Here is a 25,488-nt window from a genome sequence, read left to right as displayed (position 1 = left end):
GTATTTTGTTGCTAAGAAAATAACAGTAACAAAAGAAAGCAATAATAGATGAATAACAAATAACTCTTGCATGGTAATTTTCATTAGCATGCATTAAAGTGATTTACAAAGGCATACCATTATTCCTACTTTACAAATGTGGAAACTGAGGCACAGAGAGATGTGATTTGCCCATAGTCATCCAGCAGTAGAGTGGCTGGTCTTCTGAGTCCATTGGGCCCCTCTGCCCCCATAACAAGTGCCTACAGTCCATTGTACAGTTTGTATTCTTTAATAGATTCATCTCTGTTTTTTGAGGTGTTAATTCTTCAGAAGTTAATCAGCACTGTTGTGAATTAATAGGGCTCAGCAGGAGCTCATGGATCTGGCTGTAAGGAAGTAAGATCAGTGTGTAAGGTTCCACTCAGTATGACTAAGAGGAGGAATCAGGATGAATTCAGGTCCTAAAAGAAGTGTGTCGCTCCTTATAACTGCCCTTGTACTGTTGGACTGTAGGTTTATATAAGTTACCTACTGAACATCCATTCCTTAATGCACCAACAGTCTGACAGCATTAACCTAAGAAATAACTCTGCAAAAGACAGAGAAACCTATGAAAGTGTATTTACTGTGGGTAGCTTTTATGAACTACAGTCAGACAACATTTCACAGTAGCAAAATACATTTGCAATGAGGTCAAGGGCTATGTTACTACAGGGCTTGATATAAATATATACACTTGAGGGACTGAAGAGAAAAAGAAAGAAAGAACAGGTGGGTCCCAAAATAACATTTGTTCTAATGAAAAAGTAAAGCTCTAATGGATTTGGCTTTATTGAAGTATGATCATCAGAGCAAATCAGCTGTCCCTGCTGTGTTGGGCTTTGATGTTTTATATTAATATGAATTATTCACTATTTTAGACAGAGCCCAAGGGAAATGGCAGCATAAACAAGAGACTCCCATCAATTGTGGAAGACGAGGATGAGGAAGAGGAAGGGGAAGAGGAGGAGTGTGCCATCCTTTCTCCAATCCACACAAGGAGCACAACCTCATCCCAACAGAAGAAAAGTGGAAGCAATAAAAGCTATCTAGGGATAAACTTGAAACAGTTGGCCTCAGGAACTGTGCCCTTTCACTCACCTATCAGAGTCTGCAGTTCAAACCCTGCAAGAACCAGACATGAAACTGAACTCCACTACTACTCCAGAAAAAGAGAGAAAAACCTAAAATTGCACCTTTCAACACTGAACACCATCGGTCCCCCTGACCTCAGCCCCAGGTAATAGCTATTAACATTATCTTCTTCCCCCAACAGATAACCCTGCTTTTAAGTAAAATTCTTGTTTTACTCAATATTATTTAACCCTTGGCAGGGGAAATTTTAAGATGTCATGTCTGTTTAATAAATTAAAGATGCTGTTACATCTGGGGGAAATGTTAGCATACATAAAAATTAGATGAAATATTTAGATAAGCTACTGTCTTCAGTAAACCAGAGGCACCCAAATTTAAAATTTTGGCCTTAATCTCTCTGGGCATATCTACGCAGCAGGGCAAAAGTTGAATCAAGTTATGCAATTTCAGCTACGTCAATTGTGTGGCTGAAGTCGAAATAGCGTAATTCAGCTTTTGGCGCTGTCTGCACAGTAGGAAGTTGAAGGAAGAACTGTCTTCCTTCAGTTTCCTTATTCCCCATGAAATGAGGGCTCCAGGACTCTGTATAAGAAGTCCTCCAACTCTGTAGACGCACGCTTTATTATTCTGAAATAACACTGCTGTGTAGACATAACCTGTAAGAATCAATGTACTTATATGCAGAATTACGAAAATACATATCTTGCAGAGCCACTATGATGGCAACCTGGCTTTACAGGTTGAATTGGAAGTAACTGAAGTTTTAAAATCAGCTTTTCACTAAAATGTATGGCAAACAAAATACACAATGGTGTGTGGTGGTATAAAAGTATAATTAGTCCTAGTGTGCAATGACCTCATTTATGGCAAAGCTATTTATGTAAGTTATTTCCAATTCATTGCAATGAAAGTGTAAGTTTTTATTGGCAAAAACTACAGTCTTTGGGCCTGATCCTCATAAATCATCATAGGGATTTGCACCTCATATGCCTTGGTTTGCAGTTTTTAATTCACATCTTCAAGCAATTTTAAAGTGTGTACATTTTTTAAAGTTTTCTTTGTCCACTAATGATATAAAACCTAATCTAATAATTTCTTTAGTCATAGGACTATGGTGTCAATAAAGTAAACATGAAATCCACTGACTCAGCATCACAAACTAACAATAGGTCTAACTGGGTCAAAATTGATTCAGTAAACTCAGTACAGGCAGTCCCCGGGTTACGTACAAGATAGGGACTGTAGGTTTGTTCTTAAGTTGAATTTGTATGTAAGTCGGAACTGGTACATATTGTAGGGGAAACTCTAGCCAAACATTTCTCCAAAGCTCAGTTTTATTCTCCCACACCTCACTTCCCTCAGTCCTTTATTCTCAAGCTGAGGTGTCTGCTGAGAAAAGCCGCTCCGCGTCTCCCTGGTCTGCTGGAGGGGGGGGTGCTAGCTTCGCGTCTCCCTGGTCTGCTGGGGGTAAGCAGCTAGTGCGGGTTTGCCTCACCCCGTTTGTAAGTAGGGATCCGATGTAAGTCAGATCCATGTAACCCGGGGATTGCCTGTATAGCCAAAATTCATGTAGATTCATGCAGAGAAAAAAAAACCCCTTGGCTGCATCTAGACTGGCAAGTTTTTCCACAAAAGCAGCTGCTTTTGCGGAAAAACTTGCCAGCTGTCTACACTGGCTGCTTGAATTTGCGCAAGAACACTAGAATTTGCGCAAGAAGATTAGATCGTCAGTGTTCTTGCACAAATACTATGCTGCTCCCGCTCGGGAAAAAGCCCTCTTGCGCAAATACTTTTGCGCAAGAGGGCCAGTGTAGACAGCTAAAAACTGTTGAGAAAATGGCGATCGGGGCTTTCTTGCGCAAAACCGCGTCTAGATTGGCATGGATGCTTTTGCGCAAAAAGCGTCCGTGCCAATCTAGACGCTCTTTTCCGCAAATGCTTTTAATGGAAAAACTTTTCCATTAAAAGCATATGCAGAAAATCATGCCAGTCTAGACGCAGCCCTTGTGTATATCTGTGGAAGAATATGATAAGACAGCTTCCACATTAGCAAAAGTGATTCAGGGAAAAGTCTTTCACCTTTACTGCAAATCACCTGTTTGATATGGCTCAGGTCAGATATGACTGAAAGTCATTACCATTTGATGGCCTGTGGAAAATGAGTTTTGGTTCATGGTGCCTGTTCAAAATTGTCCACTAGTCAGACACTCGTACGTTGCCAGACATTGTCCTCCAATTTTGTGGGAGCAAATTGAACAAGTATTGTTACACACACTATTTCCATATGTCTTTTTTGCGTATGCAAAGTTTGAATCCTATTTATAGTTAGGCTGGAAATGTGGCCCATAACATACATGATTTGAGACACATTACCCTGCCAGCCAAAATCTTTTTCTCTTTTAATTTCCCAACCCAAACTACATTTACAGTATCAGAATATGTTGATCAAATAAAAAGGAAAGTCAGAAACCTGGAACAATGTTTTTCCCAGTTAGTGTTAAAATGAAACTAGAACCTTAACCAATGGCTAAATATTGACTTGCTTTTGGACAGAAGTATAGGAATGAGGAGACGATATGAGAAACTACCTCAGCTTCTTGTGATCCCTATATAGGGCCCAGCCAGAATGTGGCCCAGGAAATATATGTCCTCCTTTCTCCCAGAAGTTTGCATAGATGTTCTCCACCTGAAGAAAGGCAGAATGGGGACAGGCTCATGACCTTGATGGCCAGGGAGGTTTCAATGTGCAGACTCAAGGAATCTCCAAGATGAATTCTAGCTGGGCCAATGAGAATTCTACCTGGAGCCTGCCCTTTTTTTCTCCAGTGACAGCCTCTGCAACCCTGAAACTACAAGGGTGGCCATATTACAGATTAGTGGAGAGGGGTAGGATTCCCTTATGACCCAAACATGTGATCAAGCTTGCAGTGTTAGGCAGTGCACATGTTTCAGACTTAGGCCAACATCAAATCATTTGTGAATAACCACTTCCCTGAACAGTGGCTCCATTTTATGGATAACTGAGGTAGCGTTATATATTTTCACCCTTTACATTAATATTGGTATATTTTGAACATAGGGCTGTGTCCTTAGTGAATGTAATTTGATGTGGATCTACTTACTTCAGTGGAGCTAGATTTCACAGCACATAGCAAAATGTATGAATAATAATAAATTCTCCTCAGTCCTGCAACCTACTGCATAGGTATCCAGTGCATAGTGAGCCAGCCCCTCATCAGAACTTTTTTCTCTTTGTTTTTTAAATAATTTGCTTTGCTGCCATCAAAGCAATTATTAACCACACCTTTTTTGTTTTTGAGGAAACACTTACCAGATGAGCTTATTATAGTATTTAGAATACTCACAGCTGGTCTGGCCAGCATAGTCATAGAAAACTGGCATTCATCTTCCTCAATACTTAATAGGAAATGTATAAGTAAAGAAAGTGCACTAGTGATACAGAAATGTGTGCACTGATTACACTACCAGACTCTGGGAGTCTTGATTTTCCTAAAGGAAAATCAATCTCCTTGTCGAGTATCAGAGGGATGCATCTGACGAAGTGGGTCTTTGCCCACGAAAGCTTATGCTCCTACACTTCAGTTAGTCTATAAGGTGCCACAGGACTCCTCACCCCCCATTCTCCTTGTGTGATCAGTAAAGGGATGAAGAAGATTGGAAAAATTCCTTCTATAACTTCATTAGAAGGAACAATTAAGGTTTGCTCCCAAGCCTCTTATCATTGGTGGGATTCTTTTCTCTGATGATGGGAGTTAGGCCAGGCTCCTGGAAGTCTACATGTAAGTCTGTACTGATTTCATTCTTGACATTACCTTTCCCGTTCAACTTTAATCATGAAGTAACACTACTTCATATAAGGAATCTCTTTATATAAGGAATCTCTCAATTTCTTCAGACACACAAATTGACTGCAAACCTGAGAAGTACAATTCTAAGTTATTTTAGAAAGTTTTATCTTTACGTGTCTCTCTCTGAACACTGTGAACTATTGACCTGCTGTAATTTTCAATGCATATCTAAATAGTTTTTCACCATCCTTAGTTCCCATGTGGGCTTTAAATACAATGAAGATATTAATATTTTAATCCATTAATAACATACAGCAAGTGGATATTTAATGTGAGTTAAATCTTTATTCTTTGAAAAAGTGAAACAAAAATCATATTTCTCAGCTTTTGTAGTGATTATTCAAACAAATGAATCATCTGAATTTCCAGTTGCAGGAAACGCCATAATCCTGAGTAGGTCATCTTTTCATGAGCCCCATCTTCTATCAACCTTACACATGTCTTCTGCAGTGATGATAGCTGTTTTGTATCCAATACAGTAAAGTATAATGACTTCCAATTGAAGTCTGAATTTTGCAAACAGATGCACTAATATAGAGCCTTGTACCCAGAGTCCCAATCAGGCCCATAAGATTTGCATGTGCACAAAGGTCTGAATTAGGAGGTAAAGACTATACTATGTATGTTGCAGTAAACAGGTCTCTCAACTTATCGGGTACCCCTTTTTGATCTCTGTTTTACATTCTCCAGTCCTTATGTTTTTGCATTTGAAGAGCAGAGTAAATAGCTCCTTATCCCAAGCAAAGTGAAGTTTCTGTTATACAGGTGTCCACTCATCACAGAACCACTATCACAATTAATAGTGGAAGAAGAGAAGTCAAAAATTGGCTGAGCATAAAACTGAAATATCTTTTAGACGTCACCCCTCCATGTCAAGGCTCTTGGAGGAAGGAAGGCAGTGTTAAGGGAAGTCAGTACTACTCTGCATGCTGTTCTGTGCCTGTTGTACAGACAAAGTAAGGATGTAATTTGTCCACAGTTGTCAGCACAAGCACTTAGGTTCACTTTAAAACATTAGTTGGCAAAGATGTATACTTTATATATTACCAAAAATACATATCAAAATAAGAAATACTCAAATTTACATACTAGGGTGGTCAATAACAATTAACTCATGCAAATAACACAAAAAATTAATCACAATAAAAAACTATCATAATTAATTGTACTGTTAAACAATACAATGCCAATTGAAATGTATTAAATATTTGTTGTTTTTCTATATTTTCAATGTTAATTTCAATTACAACACAGAATACAAAGTATATAGTGCTCTCTTTATATTATTTTTATTACAAATTGATGCACTATAAAAATTAAACAGAACAAACAGTATTTTTCAATTTACATCAAACAGGTACTGAAGTGCGATCTCTTTATCATGAAAGTTGAACTTGCAAATGTGGATTTTTTTTTGTTATACTCAAAACCAAAACAATGTAAAACTTGAGAGCCTACAAGTCTACTCAGTCCTATTTCTCGTTCTGCCAATTGCTAAAACAAACAAGTCTTATGTTGATAGGAGATATTTCTGACTGCTGCTTATATATGCTGATTCCGGAAAGTGAGAATAGCCATTCATATGGGACTTTTATAATTGGCATTGTAAGGTATTTACATGCCAGATATGTTAAACATCCGTATGCCTCTTCATGTTTTGGCCACTATTCCAAAGAACATGCTTCCATGCTGATGATGCTCTTTTAAAAAATAATGCGTTAATTAAATTTATGATTGAACTTCTCTTACTACTCTGTTCTACCTGTATTCTGCCATATATTTCATATTATAGACGTATTTGATGATGATCCAGTACGTTTGTTTTAAGAAAGTCTTCACAGGAGATTTGACAAAGAAGATACCAATGTGAGATTTCTAAAGACAGGTACAGCATTGGACCCAAGGTTTACTAAGCTGAAGTACCTTCCAAAATCTAAGAGGGACAAGATATGGAGCATGCTTTCAGAGCTTTTCAAAGAGCAATATTTTGATTCTGAAACTACGGAACTTGAACCACCAATAAAGAAAATCTACCTTCTGCTGAAGGCATCTAACTCAGATGATGAAAATCAATACGGATCAATCCGCTTTTTTTGGATCATTTTGAGAAAGAAGCCATCGTCAACATAGACATGTTATAGAATCATAGGGCTGGAAGAGACCTTAGGAGGTCATAGAGTCCAGCTCCTGCCCAAAGCAGGACCAATCCCAACGAAATCATCCCCGCCAGGGCTTCGTCAAGCCGAGGCTTAAAAACCTCCAGGGATGGAGAGTCCACCACCTCCCTAGGTAACCCATTCCAATACTTGATCACCCTTCTAGTGAAATAGTTTTTCCTAGTATCCAACCTAGACCTCCCCCATTTGAGACCAGTGTTGCTAGTTCTGCCATCGGTTACTACTGAAAACAGCCTCTCTCCATCCTCTTTGAAACTTAGAATCATAGAATACTAGGACTGGAAGGGACCTCGAGAGGTCATCGAGTCCAGTCCCCTGCCCCTATGGCAGGACCAAATAGGTCCTTCAGAAAGTTGAAAGCTGCTATAAAATCCCCCCTCACTCTTCTCTTCTGCAGATTAAACAAGCCCAAATCCCTCAGCTTCTCGTCATAGGCCATGTGCTCCAGCCCCCTAATGTCCTCCAGAAAGGTAGTTGAAACATGAATATTTAGCGCATCTGGCATGTAAATATCTTGCAACTCCAACTACAACAATGCCATGTGAAAGCCTGTTCTCACTTTCAGACATTGTGAATAATAAATGGGCAGTATTAATTCCTTCAGCTGGTTTGTGTGATTGGCTGCAGAAATAGGACTGCGTGGACTTTTAAGCTCTGAAGTTTTACATTGTTTCATTTTGGAATACAGGCTTTTGTACATTATTCTATATTTGGAAGTTCAACTTTTATATTAGAGTGCATTGCAGTACTTGTATGAGATGAATTGAAAAACGCTATTTTTGTTTTGTACAGTGCAAATATTTGAAATAAAAAAGAAATATAAAGTGAGCACTGTACACTTTGTATTCACACTTTGTATTCTTTGTTGTAATGGAAATCAATATATTTGAAACTGGAGAAAACATCCAAAATACTTAAGCAATAATAGAATACCATTTATTTTAACAGTGCAATTAATTGTGTGGTTAATTTTTTTAATCGTTTGACTTCCCTATTATATACTAATGACCTTTGCTTCTAATATTTCCATTCTTCATCTATGCTGATTCAGATATCACATACATTGGAGTAAATCAGGGAGTAGCCCCATAGTACAGGCAGTCCCCGGGTTACATGGATCCGACTTACATCAGATCCCTACTTACAAACGGGGTGAGGCAACCCCGCACTAGCTGCTTCCCCCCAGCAGACCAGGGAGACGCAAAGCTAGCACCCCTCCCAGCAGACCAGGGAGACGTGGAGCGGCTTTTCTCATCAGACACCTCAGCTTGAGAATAAAGGACTGAGAGAAGTGAGGTGTGGGAGAATAAAACTGAGCTTTGGAGAAATGTTTGGCTAGAGTTTCCCCTACAATATGTACCAGTTCCGACTTACATACAAATTCAACTTAAGAACAAACCTACAGTCCCTATCTTGTACGTAACCCGGGGACTGCCTGTACTCAAATGCTGCAAAACTGGTGCAAGTGAAAGAAAGTTCATCACTTGTATCTCAAATGCTTTTCTACAAAGTGAGCATGTATATGTTACCATAAATATGTCTGTATGCACAAATGAGTGTTTCTGTAGACAGTGTCTGAAGGTCCAATTGAAAAGGTCTGTTTTATAGCTCAGTCTTTTATTTGTTAGTTGATTTGGTTGGTGTAAGGTTTTGATGTGACATACACTCTCCCCTTTCTCTTTGTTTGATGGATACATAAGTACAGCCTTGAGCTTTGCTTCATACAGCAATAAAAACCCATCAGATTAAAAATAAGATCCTGATAGAATGATCTTATTCTCAATAGTATTTTTCAACTCAGTAGTTCCATTGACTATGATTCTTAGAGCAGCTTAAATTTCACATTAGCTTAGTGAAGTAATTTTAATCCTATTTTTAGCCATATGCAAACTCAAAAGGAAGAGCAATCCCACAGGAGGACTGAATAGCTAACAAAGGTAGTTTTTCTGAATTCAGTACGGCATTTGTTACTCTGATTAGAAGTTTGCCCGTATGTTAGGAAAATCTAAGGAACCTTAACTGGAATTGCAGCCTGGTCATTGCAATGCATTGAAACAATCTGGTTTTCATTCTATTTCCTCAAAAACAGAGTTTCACTAGAACCAAGTTTGTTGTGGGTCAGATTACTGGGGTGCAAAGATGGGTTTGCAACTGGGGTTGAAGTTGACATGAGTCAGGGCAGGATAGATACTGATCTTTCAGTTAGTCCTGTAGAGTGAGGACATGCTAAAGCTATTGTCAATCATGCCTTAATAAGTGACTTCAGAATTTTGTTCTTAACACATTATACAGATAATGCATATACTGTAATTCATAATGCCACCAATAAAAAGCACCTGGAAGGCACTAGGAGTCCTTCCCCAGACTTCAGTGGGCATTGGTTTAGGCTTAGTGTCAGTACAGTCCTGCAAACAGGGTTTGCTGCTTGCAGGATGATAGCCTGATCATTGGCAGAGGTGGGGAAACAGAACAGTGCTACTGTCAAAGCTAGTTGCTTCTACTGTGTGTGTCTGCAAAGCATGGGGAGAGCTTTTGACCTGGCATTGCTAACTCTGCTTTCATCTTTGTGAGATTTGTCAATCACCTGGGGTTGATATTTATTTATGGCAGCCTAAGAAAGAATTTGACAGATGCAAATAAAGCCGAAATTCCAAGCCACTATGTTGGAGGTATGAAAACATAATCATCAAAATTAAAAAAAAAAAAACTAAATATTTTCATTTTAATGAGTTAAATAAGCAAAACACTTGTTTCACTGATGGGCTTGACAGTTTGTAATTATTAATAGCATAGGAATGCAAGTGGACAAAAATAAAGGTCCTGTCATAGTCAGTAAAAGTAGTAATATTATCAAAATGATCAGTTAAGATGAAGGTCCTGACTTTCCTATCTTTACTTAGCTGGACTGAATGAGTTGCCACTTGTAAATGGCCTTTATATTTCTTAAGATTAGTGTCATGCAGAAAACACCATTGCTTAAGACTATGACTATTAGTAATAAATATTGATTCTTACTTTATGAAGTATGATGTCTATAGACACCATATTCAAAGACAATATTTTAACAGGATTGTTGATGGAATTGAAGATGGAAACCATAATGAGGAAAGCCAGACTTTTGACTTTGGCTCTGATCAACTCAGGCAGGAATCCCGGGTGTCTCCTACAATTGTTGGTAAGTGCTATATCTAACTGCATTTCAAATCACTCATTGAGGTAGACATATTTGGTGAGCTGCCTTGTGTGCATCTACATTCGTGTAGCTGATTAATACAATAAACATTTACGGGATATGTGAATGAGTTTAGCATGTTGCTAAACTTAGTGTCATTTGCACTGACCACAAATCATGATAGAAAGGTAAAACTGGATATCATCAGTGTCCCTGGGCCAGTTGTCCTGCTCCTCCCTATTACATGTCAAGATACATGGCTTGTCAGGAGTTTGAGTTCCACTACATCTTTACTAGTACAGGGGCGGATTCTATAAGGTGCCAAATGCCCTAAACTCCATTAATGCTGCTAAATCCATTCAAGGATCAGCTCCCATAAACCAACTGCTTAATGGGGTGTGGCAATTTTAAATTGCAGAATTGCCAGATTCAAAGCCTTGATTGATAGTTCCATATCTTCTTACAGAATAGGTCCCACACAGAAAGAGACAACGCAAACTTCACGTAATACCTCATTTACATCCCTCCTATATATTTATATTGATCACAGACAGTCATTAAGTACTTATTTCATCCAAACCTGGAGTCAAATTTAAAGCAGAGAGAAACCTAGAGCCACTTTACTAACTCCCTAAAGCACCTAAAATGTATTTCTATAATTTACATATATATCTGTGGGTTATTTACAGACTCTGACGTCAGTGCTGCAGTGCTAGTTATCAAAGCAGAAGAAACCAAACAGCAGATCAGCAGGCTTAACCATGAGGTACAGAGATTTATTTTATTCTGATTAACACTTTGATTAATAATAACTCAAGAAGAAATGGGCAAAATCCATGATGTTTGGGAATTTCATAGTTTTTTGCATGTATAAAATTAGGAAGAGGATCCCAACCTTCTTATCTGTAAGTTAAATACTCTTGGAAAGAATTAAAAACAGTGTAATTCAAACAAATATATTTATCTAGTCTTTGCTATGTATTAAAGTTAGCCTAGTCTTGATGTATCAGAGTTACCCTAGTTCTTCTATCAAGTCAGCAGCCTCCATATTTTGTGTGCGTGTGTGAGAGAGAGAAAATACATATATATATATATTGATGTTTTCCCTTCCCATGCTTCTTTTATTTGGCTCCGTTTCACTCTGCCTACTCTTATCATTCTTCTTCCATGTCTTTATGCTTTTACTTGCACTCTCTATAGAGCAAAACACAAACCCAGCAATGTTTACAATTATATAAAATTAAAACTCATCTTATGTGTGTGAACTCAAAATTAGGCAGGTTTGTTCAGCCCTGCTCAAGCCATTGGTCCTAAGGAATATAGGAATTATATAACATTTTGCTTTTTCAGATTGGAACTGGGAATGTTAGGTACCATGTAATTGAATAATCGTGTAACCGCACAAAATATTATTGGTTACACGATTATTCGATAGTCCTCAGGGGTGGGGCTGGTAGCTAGTACACTCCCAGCCCCACTCCCAGAGAGCCCCCTGCCACCCTGTGCTGCTGCCTCTGTATCAAAGGCAGCAGCGTGGAGTGGCAAGTGGAAGGCAGTTTAAAAACTGGCTCCCTGCGCAGACCAGCTCCTGTCCTGCTGTCCCTGTCTGCAGGGGGCCCCATGGACAGAGGCTGCACCGGTATCCCACAGAGCAGCATCTGTCCGTGGCGAGCCTGGGCCTTTGTGGACAGAGGCTGCCCCACAGCAGCCTCCCCTGCCCTCCCCAGCACTGCTGCCTCTAATAGAAACAGCAGCGTGGAGTTAGCAGGCAGCTCCAGCGATATGGCACACATGGAGAGTCAGCTTAAAAGCCAGCTCCCCCATGTATCAGATCCCTCCTGCTCTCCCACAGAGTGGTGCCTCTGATAGAGAGGCAGCAGCATAGGAGTTGGGGGACAAGCAGCTCTGCAGAAGCTGATGCATGCAGGCAGACAGCTTAAAAGCCAGCTTCCCACATGTACCAGCTCCTGCCTGCTCCTCTCACCATCCACACTGCTGCCTCTCTATCATAGGCAGCAGTGCAGGGATTGGGAGCAGGGGACAAGTGGCTTTGCGGGATCTATTGCTCATGGTGAGCTGGCTTAAAAGCTGGGACTTCTGGCACCTGGAGCCTCTGGAGCTTAAGCCATAAAGCCAACTGGCTCTCAGCTGAGGCTGTAGGGCATATTGATACAGAGGCAGCAAGGAGGGGATGTGTTTAGTCAACAAGATTAATCAATAAGCCCAGGCTTATCAGTCAACCATGTAGTTGACTACACATTGACATCCCTCATTGTAACTTAATTTTAAAGTAGTAGTTCTTATATCTGCCTGGCTTCCACCTGTTCTGAATGCTCCACTAATGGTGACATAAGTTATCACTTGGCTATAGGACAAAATGAAAAGCATTAGAACAATTATTCCCAGAAGGTACACAACACTGTATTTTTTTTAAAAAGACCCATGTAAAAATTGTCTATTGTTTTTTCAGGGATCTGTAGCAATTCCACAGTTATTTAACTTTAATATTTGCACTTTAAGCAGGACAGTGTTAAATAGTTGCTTAATTTCCCATGTACAGTTGAATTTTCTTTTTTTCCTGAAAGATGTTATTAATTTGGTAAAGGAAACAATTGAAAGTGATCTCTTTTATAAAATTTGACCATAAACCTTGCCTTTTTTTCCCTCCTCTCTCTGACTGACCAACCACTGTTACCATAAATGTTGAATTTCTCTCACCCAACCTCTCCAATCTCCCTGATCATCCACTTCTCAAATTTTGATGTTTAAACTTCATAGCCCGCTCAGCTGAACTCAATTTAAGACCAGCAAATTGGAACAAAGGGGGCTTAATGCACCTTTTTCTTTGCCCCCAGAACCCATTTTGGGACTCTCTGGATGCAATTACTTAAAGCAGTTTCAGGAAAATGATTAAATAAACCATGACTGATACTGTGAAAAAGGACCTAGAAGGAACAAAATTCCAAATCTGTTTTAGAAACTTGTATCTAAAGCCTCCTCAGCAAACAGACTGGAGAATCCCATGGCTTGAGACAAGGCTGGCATGACCATCCCTGTCAGAGGTTTCTAGAAAGTTTGATGCAGAGAGCTTATGTAACCCACTCACTTAATGGATGTGGTTCACTCTCCCATGAGTGGCACATAGACCAATTACAGTGTGAGAAAATGAGTGTGCTCTACAGTCTTAGCTGAAAGTCAGCTGAAAGTCAGAACCAAACCTGGAACCTCCGGCACTTAGCTGAGAGCCAGTTGACTTTATCATTTAAGCTGAAGAGGCTCATGCACTAAGACTGTAGAACACACTCATTCTCTCCTTCTGTAAGTGATCTAAATGCCACTTCATGGGACAGTGAACTACACACAGTAGATGTATGGATTACATTCACACATATCCCAAGAGTAAGTCAGTCAAGGCTTTGCAAAGCCCTGGCTGAACTGATTTAGTTGGGGTTGGTGCTGCTTTGAGCATGGTTTGGACTACATGACTTCCTGAGGTCTCTTCCAACCCTAGTTTTCTATGATTCTATATAATGACAATCCTTTAAGGAGAAATGTCACTTGTTAACATACTGGAGATGCTTTTGAAACTTTACCACAGCAGAAGTTAAAGTAGCATTGACTCATTGTTTAACCTTGAACATCACAGAATTTTTTTCAGATCTGAGGCTGCAAATAAGTATTATACGATTATCATCAACAGGCAATTGAAAATATAGTACTATGTCAGAACATTTCAAGTGGAAACCTAGTAGAATAAACAAACACTTTATCTGCAATGGCTTTGTGCTTGTCATTGCTTTTTCCAGTGTAGTTATATAAATCTTTTCGCACTTAGAAAAAAAATATGACCATCTTTTCTACTGTTGTTTGCACACTATTAATGATACATTTAACCACCCGCGGCCCCCCCCCCCCCACATTTTGGTGCTTACCCCCTTTTTGCGCTGCTTTCCCTTAGTCAATGAGGTTACAGAATAAGGCTAGAATTGTGTAAATAAGGAATTCTTTCCGCCGAATGCCATTTCTAATTCTATTAAAATACAGATTAAATAAGTCTCCCAAATGAAGACAAATGCCCATTGGCATCATAATCAATATGGATCCAATAAGAGCTATATCTTTGTTTAGTTCAAGTAAACAAAGGCATAACTGAATAACTCTGCTCTCGACCATAAATCCTATGCAGGGAAATATATTCTCTCCCCTGAGAATGGAGCTATGGGCAAAGTTTCTCTGCATGTCTGGCAGCTCCAGCAAGTTATCTGTCACTGTTTCGCTATCTGTTGTCAAAGGTGCTGCAAGCAAGCATGTCTGGGGTCAGAAGAAACAAATGCTTTTGTTTTTTCCTCCTGGAGTGAAGATGAATGCTCTTGTTTGTTGCCGCACTATAGTGTGTACCCTCTTCTTATCTTGTGAAAATGTAAGGGGAAAACTCTGCTTGGGTGATGTGGGAGTGGAATGAGGCCTTTCCCAGTTATTGTTGTGAATCCTTCTAGAGTCCATCTGCTTTGAAACTACAGCTTGAACATCTCTTAATGGGAGACTCTGATCTGGCAACATCCCTGGTATGGAAGGACTACAGATGTTCAGGACCAGTGAGTCCCGCAGAGGGCTTGAGGTTAGGAGCCCTGCAGCAGGGCTGGAGCCCAGTTGCAAGGCTGCCCTGTGGCAGCAAAACCAGGAGCCTGGCAGCAGGACTGCAACCCAGGAAGGGGGAGGAGGAAGTGGGGCTGGAGCCCAGCAGCAGGGCTACCATCTGGTGGCAAAACTACTACCCAGCAACAAAAGCACCCAACAAGACCAGGAGGCAGCAGGGTTGTCTGGTGGTGGGGTTAGGACTTGGCAGCAGGGCTGCCTGGCAGCACAACCAATAGCCTAGCAATCCCACTACTGTCCAGCAGTGCAGCAGAACAGGGAGACGGCAGGGCTGCCCCATGTGGCTGCGAGCCTGGCAGTGGGGCTGCCCAGTGGTGCGGCAAAGAGCCTGGAAGCCCTGCTATCACTCGGCAGAGCTGCCTGGTGAGGCTGAAGCCCAAGCAGGGCTACCACCTACTTGCATGAATGGACCCAGACCGGGAGTGGAGGGGGCGGACTCCTTTGCAGGGCCAAAAGCCCGGCAGCGGGGCTGCCATGGTGAGGCCAGGAGCCCTACACATGGAGGGACCGGTGGCAAGGGGCAGCTGAGAGGCTGGCAGCCAGGCCACGAGCAGAGAGACCAGTGTCGGGGGCAGAAATGACCTTCCCTGATCCAGCAAAGTCCCTCATCAGGGAGGTCCAACCTGTAGCAGATTTACCTGGTGTTGCTCCAGTCGTTTACTCAATTAAGATTTTTTTTAAATGAAAAAAATTAACCCCTTCATTTTTCTTTTATTTCTTTTTAAAATGGGAATTCCATCAAGTGTATTATTTGTCTTCAGCCCTGTAACCTCTTATCATTTGCTGTTTTAATGTAAAAGCTAGGATCAATTTTGCAATAACATTTTCTTCTTGTTTTCAAACCTGAAGCATTCATTTAACTGTGCCAAAACAGAGAGCTACTCAAAATTTCTTTGTTTTATCTCTTTTCTGAAAGGTTTGTTGAGAAGCAATCCTATTCCAGGTTTATCATATTTTTCTGAACCATTTTGGTTCACTCTGTTATGTCAATTTCAAGGATTGTACTTGATTTGGTGATTCTCTCTTGTGTATATGGCTTTTTGAGAAGCAGTCCCATTCTAGGCACATCCTGTTTTCCTGGCACAACCAACCTCTGAGCTTGCTTTGAGTTAAGATAAGAGGAAGTTGCATGCCAAATTTGGTGAGCCTAGCTTTTACCATTTCGGAGGAGTTCCTGGTCAGACAAGGCAAATTCTCTAAAATACATAGAAGATTATGTTATTGCCTACAGCAATATCCTTTGTCATGATCATGTCAGAACTCACTGTTTCAGCATATTAATAGTTGAATGGAAGAATCTTTTAAGGTGTTCCAGTAGTGTTTTAGGTGATTCAGAGGATAGAGGAATTCTTTCCTTTCAGTTGCCACTGAGCTAATGATGTTAAGGGACAGTCTGTGGCTACAGGTGCCCTCTTTTGGAAGAGATGTAACACCAAGGATCTGAATATATGATCATTACAAAGTGACATAGGATCTGTCAGAGAAGGGAAAGTAACTACACTATAGCCAAATTCCAGTTTCTTCTTCGGGTAGTCCCTGTGGGTGCTCCATGTCTGGTGTCGGGCTGGTCCCGGTGCCGCAAATCGGAGCTTGCCAGAGCTCTGTGTGTGTGTGGCTGGACCGTGCGCGTGCAAGCCGGTTTCACGCCTTTCATCTGCCGCGCGGGGTCCAGCGCCCGCCAGTTCTTCTCATCTGCTTTGGGTCGCAGACGGAGCTCCCCCTTTCTCCTCAAGCAGAGGTTCCCCTTTAGTTAGTTATCTGTGGGGAAAGTTAATAAGTTTTAAAACTTAAAAAGTATAAAAATCATTCCTCGTTTAGCCCGGGTTGCGGGCTCGTTTTAAAAAAAAAGGGGGGGGGGAAGAAACCCAAAAATGAGCAGTTCTACTTCTATGTAGCGATAGTGTTTTTTCTGTTAGTGGAGATAAAAACAGTAGCTGACTCCTCGATTTAAAAAAAAAAATACCACCTAGAGAAATCCGAACAAGCAAACTGCGGAGAGACGCGTCTCCCCATTCACTGCTCTCCCCATTATCATTACTGTTTAACTTAACTGTTTAAAAAAAAAAGAGGACAAAGCCGTTGTAATAAAGAAATACAAGCGAAAAGAAAGCCAGGGACACAAAAGAGGCCGCACTTAGGAGGTGTGAACGCTCAGCCCTTTCAGAGTGCAAAAATACTGGGCTCCCCCAGTTTTAAAAAGTGTGCTAGTTGCGCTGAGCCAATGTTGGTGTCAGACGGGCACTCTGCTTGTATCCGCTGCCTTGGGAAGGCACATATCCCCCAAAAGTGCACCCACTGTGCCAGCCTGACGACCAGAGCCCGCAAGGAGCGGGAACGTCATTTAAAAGAGATCCTGTTCAATAAGGCTCGCATGCCTTCCACTGCCTCAGGATCCTCTGCTTCAGACCCCACAGCTGAAAAGCAGAAGGCTCCTTCTGAGGCTATGCCTTCACCGAAAAGGAAGCGAGCCTCTCCCACTCATTCCCTGCCAGCTGCTCCGCAATCGCGGGTGAGCACAGGTGACAAGCCGGGTACCTCTCACTCGAGGGTAACCAGTGCTCCTTCAACAAAGAAGCCAGCCGGCATTTCCCAATCTCGACAGCCCTCCGCACCGCAGCTGGCACTGGGGCTTCTTAAAGAGCCAGCTACAGCTGCACAGGTCTTATCAGTGCTGAGTGCTGAGATGCCTGCAATCACTACTCCTCACAGGGAGCTGTCTTCAGCTCCGGCAGGGGAACAGCATACTCCTGCCCAGATGCTTCCTTCTGAGCCTTTAACCCTTCAGTCTCCAGGCTCTGCACAGCCTCCAGCAGCATCAAAATCAAATACCCAGGGAATCTCCCTGCGTACCTCGCTGGGGTAGTATCGGGACCCATCTCCTCACCCTTGTGCTTCTACGCACCATACAAGAGATCACAGGGATTATTATCAGTGAAGTCTCTCATCTCGTCACCATTATTACAGAGAGCGTAGCTGTTCACACCAGAGATGTTCTAGATCTCCTTCTCCTACAAGACGCTCACGCTCACCAACTCGTTCACCACAAAGCACCTATTATGTCAGGTACAGCAGTGCTAGATCTTCTAGACGTTCGTCACCTGCAGGGTTTGACTGACGTTATACGCATCATCATAGACCGGACTATGTTGAATCATTTCATCGCAGTCACTCTCGATCTCATCGCAGGTCTCCATGTTCCTGTCAGTCAATTAGCCCACACTCCGTGCATTCAGAGATTCTCAAACATTCTCCGCTATGATGTACGATACCTTCTCGTTCTCTGATACACCGATCACAAATATCAGACTTAGAGGAAGGGCAACTCTCGGAAGCCAACCCGGACATGTCTCCTAATACCTGTTCACCAGTGCCTTCTAAGGATGAACCGCTGTCTCTGGGCGAGACGTCACCTCTGGACGATCTTAAAGAATTCCAAGACCTCTTTAAACATGTTGCGCAATCCCAGGAGGTGCAACTTACTGAGTCCTAGGTAAGCAGCATAAGTTATTTATGAATTTACACCCTAAACAACAACGAAAGATTGCCCTCCCGATAGATGACACTATCATGGAGGTAGCACAGGACATCTGGCAGACGCCAACATCAATACCGCCTACTAATAAGAAAATAAAGTATTTTGTCTCATCCAAAGGCTTGGATTTTCTTTTTAATCACCCGCAGCCGAATTCCCTGATAGTGGATGCAGTTCGACATCAGAGCAAGATGCCCCAATTTAAGAATTCCCTACCGGATAGGGATACAAAAAAATTGGACTATTTTGGTCGAAAAGTTTACTCCTCCTCAACCTTGCTACTGCGGGTTGCCAATTATGCTGCTCTTTTGTCAAACCATAACTTTGACAATTACTCCAAGCTCCCAGAACTTATGCAACATCTCCCTGACAATAAGAGGTCTCTCCTTAAAGCCGTTGTCCAGGAAGGGTTCACTGCATGTAGAACATCACTTCAGATCGCCGCAGACGTTGCCGACACAGCTGCTCGAGCGATGGCAACAGGTATCACGATGAGAAGAGCTTCCTGGTTATTGTCAGTGGGAGCCCCTAAGGAGTTGCAGTCCAAAGTGGAAGATTTACCCTTTGACTGTCAAAAGCTGTTTGCTTCTACTACCGATGAGGTTCTCCATTCTGGCAAGGACTCTCATACTACCCTTCGATCTCTAGGGATGTACACGCCACCTTTCAAACGCAGGCAGTACTACCCCTTCCAGAGGAGATATGATTACTTCTCCTATAAGCAGCAACAGCAGCGTGGATCTGACCAGCCTAGATTTAGACAGCAACCTCAACGCAAACGTCAGCAGCAGAATCGCTCTTCAGCTCAGCCTTCTCAGAAGCAGCAGGTTTGACTCCTGTGTGGGAGACTTGAACACAGCTCCACTGGTCAACACACTAAAGCCTGCCACCACCTTATTCCACCACCGCCTGAGGCCATTTCTTCGTCAATGGGCCACCATTACCTCAGACTGATGGGTCCTAGAGGTCATATCATCAGGCCTAACGATCCCATTTGCCTCATTCCCCCCTACTACCCTTCCCACCCCCTCCCTTCTCAGGGACCCATCTCACAGGGCCGCTCTTCGAGAAGAAGTTTTTCACCTGCTCGAGATCGGAGCCATAGAGAGAGTACCCAACGAATTCCGGGGGAAGGGGTTTTACTCCAGGTATTTCCTAGTCCCCAAAAAGTCTGGAGGGTGGAGACCCATCCTCGATCTGAGAGGTCTAAATTGTTTCATCCGAAAGCAGCGCTTCAAAATGACCACGCTGGCCAAGATCATGCCAGCACTAAACAAAGGAGACTGGTTCGCAGTCCTAGATTTGCAAGACGCATATTTCCATGTGACAATACACATAGCACACAGGCGTTTTCTGAGATTCGTAGTGGACGACGACCATTTTCAATACAGGGTACTGCCGTTTGGCCTCATTTCAGCCCCAAAGGTGTTCTCCAAAACACCGGCAGTAGTGGCTGCCCATCTATGCAGAATAGGAGTCTCTATCTTCCCCTACCTCGACGACTGCTTCATCAAGGGACGCACCCAGTCAGAGGCACATCACATGGTAGTCGCAACTCAGGATTTGTTCGATTCCCTCGGCCTTATTATGAACATTCAAAAATCACGTCCGCAACCAACACAAATTTTAAACTTCATAGGAGCGCGTCTCAACTCCCAGTTAGAGAGAGTTCATCTGCCAGTCAAGCGTTTTCAACTAATACAAGTCCTGATAAAAACAGTCTTGCAAGCTCCAATGCTCCCAGTACGCGTATGCCTCCAGCTGCTGGGTCATATGACTTCGACGACAATCATAGTGCGCCACGACCTCAGGTGTCTGCAGCATTGGCTGAGCACGGTGTACAAGCCTACAAGGCACAGCATCCGCAAGACTGTGGTGCTTCCAGCACATGTCAAAGACTCCCTATTATGGTGGACCAATCACAACAACATGCTGTCAGGAGTCCCCTTCCATGCACCGCAACCATCAGTGGAGATGACCACAGATTCTTCTCTCATCGGCTGGGGTGCCCACGATGGAGATGATGCTCCATATCAATCTTCTCGAGCTGCGAGCGGTGTTTCGTGCCTGCAAACACTTCAAGTTACACATAAGATGCACTGTCAGCAGAATTCTCACAGACAATGTAGTGGCGATATATTATATGAACAGACAGGGAGGTGCCCAATCCTGTTCACTTTGTGCAGAAGCGATCCGCCTATGGAAATGGTGCATTCAAAACAACATTTCTATAGTCGCATCATACTTACCGGGTGCAAACAATACCACGGCGAATGCACTGAGCAGACATTTCCCTCAAGACCACGAGTGGGTTATCCGCACGGATGTCCTCTTACCTCTCTTCCATCGGTGGGACTTTCCGGTGATAGATCTCTTTGCTACACGTGCCAATGTGAAATGCAGAGCTTACTGTTCCAGAGCAGGAGTGGGATGTCACTCTCTGGGAGATGCATTTCTCCTTCATTGGGGCACATCACTCATGTATGCATTCCCCCCTGTTGTACTTATTCCCAGAGTACTCGAGAAGATTATGATGGACAGGGCACGAGTGATACTTATAGCCCCAGCGTGGCCCAGACAGCCATGGTACTCAACTCTTCTGCAGCTCTCCGTACGAACACCGTGCCGATTACCTTACCTACCAGACTTGCTGACACAACAGACAGGATCCCTTCTTCACCCAAAGCTGGATACTCTGCACCTCACTGCATGGATGATACATGGTTCATCAAGTCCAAGAATCTTTGTTCGGACCAGGTGAAGTGTGTTCTCTTGCACAGCAGGAGGGATTCCACCAGGAAAACTTACCTGTCCAAGTGGTCTAGATTCATGCGCTGGTGTGCTCCTAAGCTTCTAGACCCTTTGGTTTCACCACTGCATGTTTTACTGGACTATGTCCTCCAGCTACAGTCGACTGGACTCTCCATTTCATCACTTAAAGTCCATGTAGCGGCGATAGCTGCTTTTCACTACCCCGTTGAAGGCAAGTCGGTGTTTTCCCATCCCATGATGACTAGATTTCTCAAAAGATTGGCTAACCTTAACCCACCACGTAGGCCTCCGCCACCTGCATGGAGTCTTGACCTGGTGCTTGATGTCCTAACTCGACCACCGTTTGAACCGTTGGCCATGGTACCGGTGTCAATGCTTACAATGAAGGTACTCTTTCTTCTTGCCATAACATAGGCACGTAGGGTGAGCGAATTAGCCGCACTGATGTCAACACCTCCCTATACAGTCTTTAACGCGGGGTCAGTGATACTGAGGTCTCATCCAGCCTTTCTACCTAAAGTCTGCACAGATTTTCATATAAATGAACCAATCGTTCTGCCATGTTTCTATCCAAAACCTCATACCTCTCAGCGTGACGCTCTCCTGCATACGCTTGATGTTTGTAGAGCCTTGGCATTCTATATAGACAGAACCCGTACTCTACATAAGACGGATTGCCTCTTCATTTCGACATCAGGGCCTTCTACGGGCAAGCCCTTATCGGCCCACCGCATTTCTAAACTGGTTGTCTCTTGTGTTACGACTTGCTATACTATCTGTAAGAAGCCGCTCACGTCGCAGCCTAGGGCACATTCAACACGAGCAGTTGCTGCGTCTGCAGCTTTCGTGAAAGGAGTCCCTCTGCAGGACATCTGCCGGGCGGCGACTTGGTCTTCTATTTTTACCTTTTCAAGGCATTATGCAATTGTTCAGCACTTCGCCTCTGACTCAGCGGTAGCTTTGGCAGTGCTGCCTGCTGCTCAGAATCCCAATTCCGAAGCCCACGTCTAACAGATTACTGCTTCAGAGTCACCAGACGTGGAGCACCCATGGGAACTACCCGAAGAAGAAGAGGAAGTTACTCACTTTGTGCAGTAATGATCGTTCTTTGAGGTGTGTCCCCGTGGGTGCTCCACGACCTGCCCTCCTCCCTGCTTTGGAATCTTGTCTTTCTGTCTTTCAGATAGGCAGTGAGACAAACTGGCGGGCGCCAGACCCCGCGTGGCAGATGAAAGGCGCGAAACCAGCTTGCACGTGCGCAGTCCGGCCACACACACACACACACACACACACAGCTCTGGCAAGCTCTGATTTGCGGTGCCGGGACCAGCTCGACACCAGACATGGAGCACCCACGGGGACACACCTCAAAGAACAATCGTTACTGCACAAAGTGAGAAACTTCCTCTTATTTCACTGTATTCTGCCTTTCCGGTTCATTTCAACTGGATATGCAATGTTTCTGTCCTGTTGTGCAGTCCTTCTACAGGTTTGTTTGTTAGTGAATTTCTACTGACTTTGAATGATAATTGTTTGTAATAGATATTTGTATTTCCATCAATTTGATTTTTTATGGATGAAAGGCATAAATGAATAAATTGAATGTAATCTTGCATTAACTTAGTTCTATTATATAGCTGTGCACACACAAATTTAATACATATGCACAAAAATGTTAAGTAATCACAAGGTCATTTTTATTGGCTGCTCAGACAGCACTAGAAAGGCAGAATTAAAAGAAATCTTGAAACTGAGGGAGTAAGAGACTTATGGGGAGGAATGGTCTAAAAGCTAGTAGAGGAAAAGCTTTTCAGTAAGGAAAAGATACATCTACCCAGAAAGTGGCCAAGAAAGGCAAGAGTATTGACAGAAAATGGCCTGGAGCTAGTAACAAGATGAGGAAACAATGGTGAATTTTGGGGGAAAAGGAGACATTAAAACAGGGAAAAGTACGACATTTTTAACTATCAAGTTTCATCTAAAAATTTAACTACAGGCAAGGGGCATGCAGAGATAGTAAGTAATCTGTGGTATTGAACAAGTTTATTATTTCATCTATATTGCAAATAAATGCCAAACTTCATATTATAATTGTACTTCAATATTCTGAAAGTATCATCGTTTATAGTCTCCTCTAAGCCAGTTACTCTAGCTGAACATACTAAGAAAATGGGGGCAGGCTAGTATCTGTTTCTTCTCCAGTATCCCCACCCTGCCTGCAGTGCCATACATGGAGCTAAATTTTACGTACAAGTCAAACCCATTGACTCAAGGTTGCAAATATGTATGCACATACTTAACTTTTGGAACCAACTGAAAAACATTTTAAGAAACCAAACTTAATTAGGGTAGTTATTAACATTAAAAATTAAGATGGTTTCTTAATAAAGTCAAGGAAATATTACAGCACCACCTTTCGTGTATTTATATCCAACATCATATATAGATAGTTGGGGTGAGGGGGGAGATTCTGAGCAGCTGCTTCACTGAGAAAATATGTCTTCTGCGCCTTAATTAAGCAAGATTCCTGAGCTCAAGACTAACTTTTTACACTGAGATCTCCTCAGGCCAGGGCTACAAGGGTGCAGGACCACCAAGGGGTTGACTTCTCCAGCCCTGGTCTGCTGTAATGAGGGAGATGTTCTCTACCGAATGAAGCTACTGCTGCTTATTATGTCAGTGGGAGCACAACTTGTCTATATAAGCATTCTCACGGTGGCACAGCTGTATAGCTGGGCCACTATAAGCTTGTAAATGAAGACATGGCCTAGCACAACTCCTTCCTGCTTGAATGGGCCATCACTGAGATGTACAATTTCATGATAACGACGACAAACTGTTATTCCAAGTACATAAAAGCACCTTCTCTCATTAATGCATTCTTTAAGTTACCCATATACCTCTCACAATGATTATAAACCTTAGCAAATTATGGGCTTTCATTAGGTACCTTTCATGCCAAATATCCTGTAAGACATGTCTGGTGGTACAAGTTCGTCAGGTTTTAGGTGCAAGTAGTTTGCAAAGAATAGAGGAGATTTTATATATAAACAAACACTGCTGCTGACTACCAGTGACTCTCTAACATCGCCATAAAATACATGGTTCTGAGTCAAGATCAAAAGTCAATCAGCAGCTAGGAAAATAACTGCTTTTATAGAAGGCAATTGCATTACAACCATTCACTAGTGATCTTAAAACTGCTCTTCCTTTTGTATAAGCATACAAAAAAAAATCCCTAATACAAACATTCACTACAGCCAGCTGTTAGTAGAAAAAAGAAAGCAGTTGTTCAGTGGCTGAGAGCAGTGATAGATGAGTTCTATTTGTTGTCTAGGTTACATGTCGGAAAGAGAATAGAAATATTTTAATTTAGAGCTCCACAAAATGAAACTTGCTTGAGCAGAATGGGTAAAACTGGAGCATAAAAAGGGCATTCCTTAATTAATGATTGCTTTTGTATGCATTTTACATGCATCCTGCTGCTCTAATGTAAATTTGGAAAGCTACATTTAATGATCTTGCCCCATTTAAAATGTAAGAGCCTGATTATTTCATTTAACACTTGATCTACTTTTTATGAAAATAAAAAGGAACAAATAGTTGCATATTAAGTTTGTCATTTAGATGTCTGAGTACATGATACACAATCCAAGATACTTATGTGCCAAATGACTGCAAGAAAATTGTATTAGTAACTGCAAGTGAAAATGTAACCCACTCATTTTCTGGGTGAGATGTCCTGGGGAAAACACAGACAGAGAATAAGGAATCTGCTCTATGGCCTTAGTAGAGAGTCAGGTGCCTTTTAGCTCATGCTGTAAGAGGCTCATGTACTAAGTTCCAGAGGTCCCAGGTTTGGGGTCCACTTGTTGGCGTTACATAATGAATGAGAGTCTGTTCAAAACAGACTCCAAATGCCTACTTCAGTTTACAAGAGACATGTCACCTCCTCTGTTCGCAGGGAGGTGGAGCAAAAAGGGGCTACTGCCCTGGGCCTGGTAATACAAAAGGGCCCAAAGCTCCTGGCAGTAGTGGTGACCAGAGCCCTAGGCCCGCTAAATTGCTGCTAGAGTGTGTCACTGCATACTCTGTGTAGCACTCTCCAGGTGGCAGTGAGGGCTGCTGAGCCCCGGTCCTGCCCCTTCTGGGGGATGGAGAAGAACTTCCCCTCCCCTGCCTGGCTCAAGGGCC

General features: G+C 42.4%; 1 protein-coding gene across 1 annotated transcript in view; it reads left to right on the top strand.

Annotated features, from left to right (window-relative positions):
• Window positions 1–25,488, top strand: part of KCNH8 (potassium voltage-gated channel subfamily H member 8) — a 314,900-nt gene that overhangs the window by 275,669 nt on the left and 13,743 nt on the right. Inside the window, exons 13-15 of the mRNA XM_006120171.5 lie at window positions 903–1,261; window positions 10,231–10,337; window positions 11,024–11,100. Coding sequence (XP_006120233.2) covers window positions 903–1,261; window positions 10,231–10,337; window positions 11,024–11,100 — 543 coding nt within the window. The remainder of the gene's footprint in view (window positions 1–902; window positions 1,262–10,230; window positions 10,338–11,023; window positions 11,101–25,488) is intronic.

The sequence above is a fragment of the Pelodiscus sinensis genome, chromosome 2 (assembly GCF_052426305.1).
Source record: "Pelodiscus sinensis isolate ZL-2025 chromosome 2, ASM5242630v1, whole genome shotgun sequence".
Classification (NCBI taxonomy): domain Eukaryota; kingdom Metazoa; phylum Chordata; order Testudines; family Trionychidae; genus Pelodiscus; species Pelodiscus sinensis.
This window is presented reverse-complemented; position numbering and strand designations above follow the sequence as displayed.